The sequence below is a fragment of the Nipponia nippon genome, unplaced genomic scaffold (genome assembly GCF_047370975.1).
Source record: "Nipponia nippon isolate SJK-2023a ecotype South Korea unplaced genomic scaffold, ASM4737097v1 scaffold_1, whole genome shotgun sequence".
NCBI lineage: Eukaryota > Metazoa > Chordata > Aves > Pelecaniformes > Threskiornithidae > Nipponia > Nipponia nippon.
In genome coordinates, this window is record NW_028262290.1 from 25,227,121 (window position 1) to 25,239,852 (window position 12,732).

The 12,732-nt window shown below is 40.2% G+C and overlaps 1 protein-coding gene across 5 annotated transcripts in view; it reads right to left on the reverse strand.

Moving 5' to 3' along the window:
• Positions 1-12,732, reverse strand: part of CPQ (carboxypeptidase Q) — a 167,657-nt gene that overhangs the window by 120,995 nt on the left and 33,930 nt on the right. For all 5 annotated transcript variants that reach the window (XM_087734969.1, XM_087734961.1, XM_087734979.1 and 2 more), the window contains one exon: positions 8,538-8,745. In XM_087734969.1, coding sequence (XP_087591095.1) covers positions 8,538-8,745 — 208 coding nt within the window. The remainder of the gene's footprint in view (positions 1-8,537; positions 8,746-12,732) is intronic.

The following is a 12,732-nucleotide window of genomic DNA, read 5'->3' on the forward strand; positions in this document are numbered from 1 at the left end:
CTTAGGACAGTTTCTCACTGAGATTTTTCCTATCAACAATTCCTGCCGCTATACTAATCCATAAGTGAAAAGTGTTCACAAATCATCAGTGGTCCTTCCTGATTTCTTCAGTCATGCTACAGCTTTACCATTACATCTCCACAGTTATCACCCAGCTTTCTGCTGCCTTTATGCCTCGTGCACTCCCCAAGCCTGTGCAAAGTGGACAGAAGATGCTGCCTGCTCAGAAGGAGACTATTTTTATAACAATTCTGCAGTGTCAAAAGCAAGCACACACGACATCAAGCAGGTTCATCAATTTTCCAGTTCCCTCAGAGACCAATTCTAAACTAACTTTGACCACAACTGCATTCTCCTCCCCAGTGAAAGAAAATAACTCTTCAGCACACACATTCACCACTTCACCCTGTGCGCATAAAATTCACATGCAGGGAAGAGAAAAAAACACTTAAAAACCACAAGGCAATAATAAGAACAGATACTCTGCTGCTGAACTATGGTAATGAGCAAAGAAAGTTTCTCGAATAAATAACTGAAGGCATCAGATCCACACATAATATAGGCAAACTCTTTATTTTCAGTACTTCCAACAAGAGCTAGCTCCCTGGAAGCAGGAGTGGTGGCATTGCCCATAATAGTATGCACCAGGACCAAAGAACATAGCATTACAAGCAATCAAGGAAAATTCCAGATACCAGCTTAGCATTGTCACATGAAATGGAAAAAAAAATTTTAAAAAAAGGTAAATATAGTAGATTTTTTTACTCAAGGAATATAGAAATTGATTGTTTACTTTTATACTCAGAGAAATATCTTGTGTCCCAGACATCCTTTGAAGAATATTATTTCTGGAAACTTAACTCAGTAACTTTCTCCCCTCAACACAGATCTTTCTCAGTGCTTTTTCTTGACAAAAAGGCAATCTAGTCTAGCCATTTCTATCAAAAAGTTTTCAATAATACTAATGTTTGATTTTACATACTCATCAGCATCAAGGAGACCTACTTGACTGACATGCAGTGAATATCCCTAAGTTTGTCTTCCCTGACTTACAGAAAGCCTTGGCTCTGTCCCTGTGCTCCCTGTTGGAATTCCCATTTGATAATCCAGAGCCACAACCTGAATTTTCATATCACAGAGGGCACATCTCTGGCCACTACAACAGAAATTACACCATAAACCGTTTAAATGATTATACAGATGATGTGACTTTCTTAAAGGTCTCACGTGGTATGTCCATATTGGCCTTTTAGTTTGAATAAAGAATGAGCTTTTGAAGTGAACCTCCCAAAGTCCTTGGCTGCCTGATCACTGAGCAGTCTCTGAGCACTAGTGCTAGATTCCTTTCTGATGAAACTAAGCCAGAAGATGGACTCAGTAAGTGCACCTAGCATGGCCCAACCGCTAACACATGCTCAGTATCAGCTGTTGCACCTAAATCTTTAACTGCTGCTTTATTTTTTAAAAAAAGTGATTTTTATTTTAATTCTATCATCAGATGGAAAAACTGCATTGCAACACAAGGATTTTTATTTTGAAAGATGTAAAAATGGTTTGCAATTAGAAGAGGAAAAAGTTTGGACAACCAGTAAAATACTTTCCCTAATGCCAAGAGAACAAGACACAAGATTATTTCATTAACCAAAAAACAAGGAAGCAGGTTTACAGATGGACTAAAAAACATCCCACCCCTGCAGACTTGAGAGCCCAAGGCTAGCTTAATTAGAAGCAAAGAAAAAATTGAGAGGACTGGGCAGAACTGCAGGAAATGAACTCACATACCACATACGCTAACAGGCCAAAAGCCAGTGTAACCACAAATTCCTGAACTGACACAGCACTTGGAGAGGGGGACGAAAATTCAAATACACCCAGGGCACTTGCAGCTCACGTACACTAAGCTTGTACACGCGTCCGGAGATGTTACATGTCAGCTTCTCTCCAGCTATACATCCGGCGAGCACCAGCCAGGCTGGCCCCTGAATGTGGCCAGATACGACACTGAGGCTGCACGGCTTCAGCAGTCCAGAAAATCACATAGTTACCAGAATGCTATAGGCAGATCAGAAAAATGTGTGTATGAGTGTTGGAGGATGTCGTGGTTTAACCTCAGTCAGCAACTAAGTACCACACAGCCGCTTGCTCACCCTCCCTGTTCTGCTGGTGGGATGGGGGAGAGAATAGGGAGAAAAAAAAGCAAACCCATGGGTTGAAATAAAGGCAGTTTAATAGCACAGCAAAGGAAGAGGAAATAATAATAATAACAACAACAACAACATACAAAACAACAACAACAACAACAACAACATACAAAACAAGTGATGCACAATGCAATTGCTCACCACCTGTTTACCGATGCCCATCCCATCCCTGAGCAGTGATCAGTGCCCCCCGGCCAACTCCCCCCAGTTTATATACTGAGCACGACGCCATATGGTATGGAACAGCCCTTTGGCCAGTCTGGGTCAGCTGTCCTGGCTGTGCCCCCTCCCAGCTTCTTGTGCACCTGGCAAAGCATGGGAAACTGAAAAGTCCCTGACTTAGTATAAGTACTACTTAGCAACAACTAAAACATCACTGTGTTATCAACATTATTCTCATACTAAATCCAAAACACAGCACTATACCAGCTACTAGGAAGAAAATTAACTCTATCTCAACTGAAACTGGGACAGGGCAACAGAGGGAAGTAAAGCAAAAACTTACAAAAACTAATCATACAAAACTTCTACTTCATTTTGTACATATAAACTAATTTCATTCTTTTCCTTTCAACAGGTGCCAGAGGCAGCAAACAACCTTAGTTAAACTCAAATGCCTGAGGAAAGCTAATTTTTTAAGTTGAGCAGCAATTTAGATGACCAGTCCCATGCTACAACAGACAGTGTTACTGAAGAAAAAGTGATGACAAACACAACTCCTATTTTCTGCTACCATAGGCTCGCTTGTTCACAGCAATTGCTTTGTTTATTAAATAACCAAAATGCAAGAAGACAGTAAAAATGAAGCAGTTCGCTGAAGAGCTCCTGAAATTATTTTAGGATGTAGGTTAAGTTTTAGAAATTTACACACAGGTCAAGATTTTTTGGCTGAAAATAATAGCTGGTGGCCCAGGCCATTTAATGGGCAACAGGGGCAGCTTTCTAGGGCAAAGCAACCTGTCTCACCCGCTTGACTCCCGGGCTATGATACACAGAAGGGAATACAGGTCTGCTTAGTTAGACCACGTGCACACAGAGCGATAGAGATGTTCAGGACCTGGCCTACAGCTCATGATCAGACTGAGCTCAGGTCATGTCAAGTCCCATATTAACAGAGAACTGCTCTCACGCTCACACGTAAGTCTTAGCCAGGGCTTACCGGCTGAAACACAATCCCACATGGACACAGCACTGCTCCCCCTCTATGGACACCAGAATGGGTCATAGGAAGAAAGACTCCAAAGATGGTAGCAAAAAGTTAGGTATACTGGCATTCATGGTGGAAGGAGGGGCAGAACAGGAGGGAAAGGAGACTCTAGGGCTCATGACACAACCAGAGGATACAGTATTTCAAAGGTGAAATATCAGTTTTAAAGGCCAGATGCGTCTCTTCGCTATAAAAAACAAACAGAAGCGAAAGAAATCCTACTAAAACTACTGTACTATCCCAGATTTCAGAAGACTTGGCAGAACAAGCAGAAGTTGAGTATCTCTGCCACTACTCATGCGAAGAAGCCCTTACTTCCTTAGACATGAAGTTTTAGGGAAAGAAGGAAGCTCTCCGTAGCAGGCAAGTCTCACATCTGGAACCAAAGGCAGCAGACCAAGCCTTAGAAAGAGGTGATGTGGTAAGAAATCACTGTGCTAGCACCTGAAAGCTGAAAAATGACATTAACTCACACACATCACCAGCAAGATTGAGAAGGGAGTGAATTGTTTACAAAGCATTGAAGAATAAATGGAAAAACAGGAGAGGAAAAGAAAATGCACTTTGAGAGTACGATGTATATACAAAAAGGCATACGTTACTATACATGGTAGAAGAAAATAAATGAAGTGAGGTTACAAAAAGGGGAAATTAAAGGAAAAGCAACAGTTTTCAAATTCATGTACGTTCCATGAAATGATATTCCAGCCCTGGCATGCCTGCACTTAACTGTGACACATGCACCCACTCAGGCTATCCATGCAACCTCTGCCATAAATCTTGAGTTGCACCGTGCCACTCATGAATTCAGCTTTCATCCAGACACAGCTTTTGATTAGAGTTACTAGAGCTTCACAAGCAGACACTGTCTTGGCCACCTGCAGCCTGAAGAAGGGGAGAGAAAGTGAAGGAAATTACTTATTTCAGATAAGTATAAGATGCTGAATTTGGCCCAAAAAGAGAAGAACTTGAACAAGTATGTGTCCTTGTTAACAGTCTCCAGACTGCATCCAAGTACTACTTGGTCTATTTTGGCCTTGTAATATGTTCCCTGTTGGATTTCTTACATATTGGAGAAATTGTTCTGCAGCATTTAAAAAAATAATAATTGGGCTCTTGGCATTTATTTCTGAGGACTCTTGCAAACTTTCTTTTTGAGTTCTCGAAAAACATTCGATTTTGCTTCTTTCTAGAGCCCTTAAAGGGGTTATTATTACAAGACACAGTGTTACAACTTTATCTAATCTGTGGTTCTTGAGGAACAGAAGGACTTACTTATAGTTTTAGATTTGTAAGAGTACATTCACCACAGGATAAATACTGGACCATTTCAATAGCTAAAGGATACCTTTTATCTGTAAAATGTTCTAAAAACGTACAGCTAGGAAACAAAAAAACAGACTTATGGCTAGCTTATTACAACCACATTTTTAGCCATGCCTTGTAAATTGAGTATTTTTCCTGTAAAAACATCCACTACAAACTGGGAAATACTCACCAGCTTATTGTACACAACAGTAAACATCTGTATTACTTTAACTTGTACAAGACCATTAATCAAGGCATAGTGAAGCTCTTAAAGCAAAAAAAGCCAACATCCGGATTTTTCCAAAAAGCCAAATACTATGGATACTGTTGACTGATTACAATAATACGTGTTATTTGAGAAGGTTCATTAAAAATAGTTCTGTTACTCTTAACTCCTAATATCCATGTTTAAAGGTTTTCACCACCAAATTGCCGGTGCTTCAGGAAATTGTTACTGGGAAAAAGGCTGTCATAAACACACCATTTGGGCGGGAGGGCAGGGAAAATTACCTACCTGTTACAGTGGCTTTCTCCTAAGTAACAAAACCTGCTCTTACATCATACCTATAAAGTAGCAAGAGAATTATTTGACTCTAACACAACATGGGGACAATGCCATGAGACCCAACTGCCACACAGCATAGTAATACCAACCTTGTAACTACTGTCATCTCTTACCCTTTCTGTCCTAAATAAACGAATCCACTCCTTGAAAGTCAACAACAAATCGTTCAAGGCCTTCACTGTCACCAATGAGTTGGCATGAGCCGTCATATAAACAGAGCAATGAGTTTTTCTGAGTATATTCAAGTTCTTCCCTTCTTGCCCTCATTCAGAGTTGGGATGCCTGAGTCCCCAGGTGGTTTCATTCACTCCATAGCTATACTACCATACCTTAAAGAAAAATAAGCTGCCCACATAATCCCTGCTCAAAGGTTCCCTTCACGGTTTTTGCCCTTCACAACGTGGCAGCCGCTTGCCATCTCTGGAACAAGGAACAGCCACCAAGCTGCCAGCAAGAGAACACTGATTCAATTCATGTTGTGATTTTACCAATTCTGTCTTGTCAGTAAGCTCTAATAACCAGCCCTAATAAGCCTAAAATGTTAATCTACTAGAAAGTACCTAGTTTTAACCTATCAATATTATTCACATTGCAAGATCACCTAGAAATCACACCACACAATGGCTTCCACCATTCCAGCCAGCTTAATTCATTGCAAACAGAGTAAGCAAATAACAGTAAGTGATCCCCTGTCCAAAAGGGGTTGAAATCTTAAAAAAAAAAACAAACAAACAACCCAAAACAAACAAGCAAACAAAAAACCCACACCACACCAAAGCTCATATAGTTTAGGGAAAATTGTTAAGTTCCACTCTTCACTCACCTGTGGAAAGTGGGATACTGCAGTATCACAAGGAGGATACTTTCTTCTAAGATATTTCCAGGATGTTCTGGAGAACTGCCACAATACCATTAGCAGTTATTCATATTATACATGCACTTGTAAACACACAGGCCCAAGAAGCAAAGGTTCTGGCCAACAAAGCAACAGTACACAAATTGCAAGTATGCAAGACTTTCTTTCAGAACACCTAGAAGTCTTTTATCATCATTTTACCTTTCATCTCTCACCCTTCGAACATGCTACGCCCTGCAGCGATGCAGCATTTCCCATCAGTCTACCAAAAAGGCAAGCAACTTGAACAAACAGTGCCCCAGACACTGACTTACAAGAAGCACCACAGCAGCACAGAGTCCATCCAGCACAGCACATCGGTAGGACAGACAAGGAGACACACAGCTGGTGATTAAGAGAAAACATAGGAAAAGGCATGGAGATAAGAAAATCCATCCTGCCTACAGCAATACCTATTTTCTGTTAGAAACAAGACAAACGGATCTAGGCATCACAGAGTGGCAGAAGTGATGGACTGGACCTGAATACCTCCCTTAATATAGGAAAAAATAGATTAACCAATCCCTCCCCTCACCCAGAACAACCCTAAGTGAAGGCAAATGAAGAAAGGACAGCAAGTACATTTAATGAAAAAATGCTTCCTGGCAGCATCTAAATTTGAAATTGCTTTTGGGAATGACACCTCGGCTCCCAGCCTCGATTAAGGATTCAATACCTCTAAACAAACATGCATTTGGCATCTGTTTCTCCTCTCTTTTCATTCAATTCTGAAATAGCTGCAATGTCAATACAAAGACCTAATAAACAGGCTTTACTACCTTCAGTCTCCACCTCTGTTTCTCATCTCTAAATTTTCCATTACACGTTCAAATGCACTTCCATAAATAGTCTGGCAAACAGAAGATACAAAGAGTTACTTTCAAATGAACACCTCTGCAGGGCACCAGAACTAAGGACTGGATAGATCAGTGTTCAGATTATCTTCTGGTTTTCAGATAATCAACAGATTATAGATTGCAATATTCTTTGATGATACCATATATGACTATTTTGAAAACGTATCATTTTTCATAAAACTGTTTTTGAAACATATTCTACTCTCTGTTCATGATTATTAAATTTATTAGAAAATTATAGGTATTAGAAAATATATTGTAAACATTTCTACATTTGTTGGGCATCAAGAAATACACTAGTATAGTTCGGATACTATCTGAATTCAAAGTTCTTTACTTCTGAGAAAGCATTTTAAACAGGTAATGTTGGCTTCTTTAGGGGAATATGGAGCATATAAAAATGCTATCAAGCAACTACACTGGCAGCAGAGCTGTCCTCTGCACATGATCCAATACAGTTAGCTGGCATTACTGCATTTCTCAAACTTTTTGAAGCATCACAAATGGTGATGCTTGCACACTGCTGAGATGTGACCACTTATGTTTTGTCTGAAATGGTAGAATCAAGCACGCTTCCAAGTGCCTGCCCCAGTCACTTCCCAGTTCCAGCCTCAAGCAAGACCCAAAGCCATACCACCCCTTCCCACTTCCCAGCCTGGACTTCTGTAGAAAGAAAACCTAGGTACACAGATCAAAAAGAAACCATGGCGTTATCCAAACAGAACACGATTCCAGTTTATGATGTGGCACACATTCAGGGTCAAGTTAGCTACTGCTGATGACTCTTCTCTGCGTAGAGTCACTAAGCAACTAGGAAGAGGAATAAATGGCCTGTACTGCCCTGAATATATATGGTCCAAAAAGAGAACAATATTACAAAATACAGCACCTCACAGAAAACTAAAAATGCTCATTTCATAATTGTAAAACTATATATAATAAGTAACATACTAAGACATCTAAAACCACTTAATTTTTAAGAAATCATTATTTCAACCTACCTGACTTAAAAAGCAGAGTGAGAATTACAAACCTTACTGTTAAGGTGTTCAAAATAATTACATTCAAAGCAGACTACTCCTTCATCTAGTACAAGTCAGCCTCGTGCTAGTAAAATGACAAATACAATAGAAACCGTACACTTACATTCTAGTCAAATATACAGAATGACCAGTTCATATCATCATTGACAGTCTGGTACATGTTGTCACCAAAGACATTTGATTTTGGTTGATCTCAGAATATTTATGGCAGCCTTGACAATGCAGGAGGTTCTTTAAAACAAATATCAAAATTTGGATCAGTAACAAAAAATGAAAACATTTCGAAAGAATGACAAAGCACAGGGGAAAAGAACTATTGTGCAGCCAATAATTTCAAAACTGAACACCCACTCGTAACTGGCAACATTTAAGTCATAGAGAACAAAAATGCCTGCCCAGCAATGACATGTGAACTTAAGGCTGAAATGTGAGTCACAGGGAGAAAAGAGAAAAATGCTTACCTATGAATAGAAAAAGAAGCAATGGATCTAATAAGGGATGCCACTGCTCCAACTTTAGCAGCTTCCACTGCTCCCTGTGACCTGTATCGCACAGTTTCACCATAATTGATGAAAGGTTCGTTGTAGACAACAATCTTCCCCTTGGCCTCCTGAGCTCTTTTATGCAGTTCTTCAAAAGAGGCTACCACTATGACTTCCGCCGTAATTCCTGAAAGAAAGTATTACAGTGGCTTTAACATTTGCTTTCCTACAACTCTCCTACAGCTAGTTTTAGCAGGCAGAAAAGCATGGACTGTGCAGAACAGAAGAAAACAGATTTAACTTCTCACTGGAAAAGGAAGACTATGTAAAATGCTTCATCAGGGATTGGTACTAAATAGCTGTAATAGCACTCTGAACCAAGTACACACCATTCTCTAAACCATGCTATCAGGCTGGTATTAAAACATAGCTTAAGGGGCAAGAAGGATACACTGAGGGAATTCTGTTCTCTGCATGTGCTTTAACACCTCACTGCAATCATTTATAGTACAAAAACATTTGCAAAGGCTGCCTATGGGATTAATAAAAAACGATAGTAATCTTTTCATGGAATTGTTTTGATATGTTGCTAAACAACTTAGCTTAACATAAGACAACTGGAAACACATATTTTTAGACTAAAACACTTATAAAATTATTTCATCCATTTCACTGAAATAAAATTAAAGCTCTGCAGTTTCAACAAATATTGCAGTATGCTTATAAATAAGAATAAAAAAAAATCTTCATATTTAATTCAGGAGAATACCACAGTTCTATTGGATGTCCTTCTGTGAGTTTTCCCAGGAACCCATCTTTCCCAGTTATGATACAGAGAACACAGGCAGGTACTTCTGCAGAACTACTCACACACGGTAAGTTAGATCCCACCCAGCTCTTTGTTTTTAATAGTTGGAATAGTTTTAAATTGCTGTATTATCTTGCTTGAAAAAACAAAGGATTTTACAGATAAGTAGTTTTTCCCAAAGCCAGAGAATCCATCCAACTTTTTAGAATATTAATTGAGGAACAATATTTCACAGCATTTAAGAAGTAATTCATTAAAATGAGCACTATGCTTAAAATCCAATTTTGTTGATTGGTTACGGAGATAAGTAGAAACTGCTTAACAACGTGGGCTGGTACTTTTCTTCTAAATAAAGAAGAAGCAACAGATGCCTGAAATTTTAGTGTTGTATATTTCACCTAAAAGCCACAAAATACATCACTGAAAACTAAAACTAGTAACAAATGTCTAGCAAGGATTTGTCAAAGAAGTCAACCTATCATGTTTTTAAGAAGAAAATGTTTCTCCTTGACAGTCCTCTTTCTTTTTTTTTTTTTTATTTTTCTGTGGTATAAGACTTATTTGGAGAACATTTCAGAGAGTTGTATTTGAGACTGCAATACATGAGAAGAACTGATAGAAAAACAGGAAGATCTTCTCTCCCAGCACCAGTGTATCCAGGCTCATGGTTTCTTTAAGATCCAACTCCAGTATATTTCAAAACCTTAAAGAAACTGTTTCATGCAAAAGAGTTTGTTTTTTTTAAGCATGCACCACTAAGAGCAAGAGACATCTACTGCTACAGCAGTACTCCCTACAGAGGGACCTGGACAGGCTGGATCGATGGGCCGGGGCCAACTGTATGAGGTTCAACAAGGCTCAGTGCCGGGTCCTGCACTTGGGTCACAACAACCCCATGCAACGCTACAGGCTGGGGGAGGAGTGGCTGGAGAGCTTCGTGGCAGACAAGGACCTGGGGGTGTTGGTTGACAGCCACCTGAACAGGGGCCAGCAGTGTGCCCAGGTGGCCAAGAGGGCCAATGGCATCCTGGCTTGTATCAGGAATAGTGTGGCCACCAGGACCAGGGAGGTGATCGTGCCCCTGTACTGGGCACTGGTGAGGCCGCACCTCGAGTACTGTGTTCAGTTTTGGGCCCCTCACTACCAGAAGGACATCGAGGTGCTGGAGCGTGTCCAGAGGAGGGCAACGAAGCTGGGGAAGGGTCTGGAGCACAAGTCTTATGAGGAGCGGCTGAGGGAACTGGGGTTGTTTAGCCTGGAGAAGAGGAGGCTGAGGGAAGACCTTATAACTCTCTACAACTACCTGAAAGGAGGTTGTAGTGAGGTGGGGGTCGGTCTCTTTTCCCTAGTAACAAGCAATAGGACGAGAGGAACTGGCCTCAAGCTGCGCCAGGGGAGGTTTAGGTTGGATATTAGAAAAAACTTCTTCACCGAAAGGGCAGTCAGGCACTGGAACAGGCTGCCCAGGGAAGTGGCTGAGTCTCCATCCCTGGAAGTATTTAAAGGACAGATAGATGTGGTGCTTGAGGACATGGTTTAGTGATGGACTTGGCAGTGACAGGTTAACAGTTGGACTCGATGATCTTAAGGGTCTTTTCCAACCTTAACGATTCTATGGTTCTATGATAAAAGCCCATGAGTTTTAGCTACAGAACTAACCTAGTGTGAGGGTGTAAAAATTTTAACTAAATAACTATTCAGATTCTTTGCTTTACAGAAAGAGGCACAGAGAGCCAAGCCAGAGTATCACCTTCAAATTTTACTAGTTGTTGTTGGCAGGTAGATGAGTGTGCTAACAGACTCCAGCTGCTTCTAATGAACTGCAGGTTCAGCTGCCTACCTAAGGAGTATCCCAGCGACAGGATCATTCTGGGTATGGAACCGTGCCACTAGAAATAAAGCCAGCTATCTGCAAAATTTCATTTTCCACCAGAAAAGTCATGGTCTCAGTAGGTTGATACTGCAATCCGTATTTCGTATTAGTTCTCCCCAATGCTCCACTTGGATCATGCAGCAGGCACTGGAAGGGCACATGTCTTATTAGTGCCTGTTCGCCAAGGGAAGCGAGGAGTTTAACTCCTCTTGGCATTACTTTACTGCATTAATGAACAAACACCAACTCTGAATGATTTTTAAAGAATGCTACAGAAAGCTAGCAACTATCTATAATCCTTAAGAAATATCATGGAGAAGTACATTTATGGCCCTCCCTAGACCACAGGCATCAGGAGTTTGTACAGTGAGCTTTGTGGGAATTAAAGTTAAGGAAAAGAACACAGAGCGGCAAACTCCAGCCCAGTATCTCTGCTTTTGAATGTTCCCAAAGAAGCTAAATAAAGCCATCCTTTGACAAAACAAAACAAAACGAAGGTTCTCTCTGCAAGTTTAACTTAATGGCAGCACAGTATACAAAAAGTATTAATCACAGTGCTTTCTGTAACAAAATAAAACTTCACTCTTGTGTAACTTCTGACTAATTCAATGTCTCATTTGCATTTTAGTCCCATTTTATACCATTTCAGTCTCACCTACTGAAGTGACAAGAGCAATGGTTATCTTAAATAAATATGTGGACACACATACACAAACCACCCTAAGACCTCCTGTGCAAAGGGAGAAATGAAAACAAAAAACCCAACAGTTTATCAGTTTAAGGGGAATGAGTTATTCCTTTTCAAAGTGGGAAATGGCTCACCTTACTGAACCTTTAAGCAAATTAACCGACCTCTACCCCTAGCATCTCCTACCAATTCAGTGCCTCATGGCTCTGCTTCCCATGTTGAAAACTGTTCTCTCTCTTTCTTACTCCTATCATTATCTGATCCAGAGCTTGGCTGTGCATTATTGAACAGAAGCCTTCAGAAAACCCATGTAAGGAGGGAGTCGGATTGCCTGCTTACTTAAGCAAAATACAAAGATTATAACCCACGCAGTCCAAGAGATGAATACGGAGCATTTGGGGAATTAGCTAAGTAAAGGGCATGAAGCATAGAAGACAGAATTACAAACATGATAAACTTGGCTGAGTACATGAAGCTGAAGACTATTTATTTGTACTCACCATGTGAACCATTATACATATTGCTGCATTGAGCCAGTGAGCGAAAGAATCTATGTAGTACCATGGGCTTCCTCTCATTTCTCATATTAAACAGTAAATTATACCCTGTAATTTCTGAGAATTAAGGTACAGGAAGGGTGTTAATGGTGGGAACAAGCAGGTAACCTTCAATTACCAACAAAATTATATATTACAAAGTCCTCTGTACACAGAAATGTACGTTTCTATCTAAACACTTGGATATGCCACAACTTTGATGATCATGCTGTCAGTTGAAATAAATAGCACAGTATGCATTAGCAAGG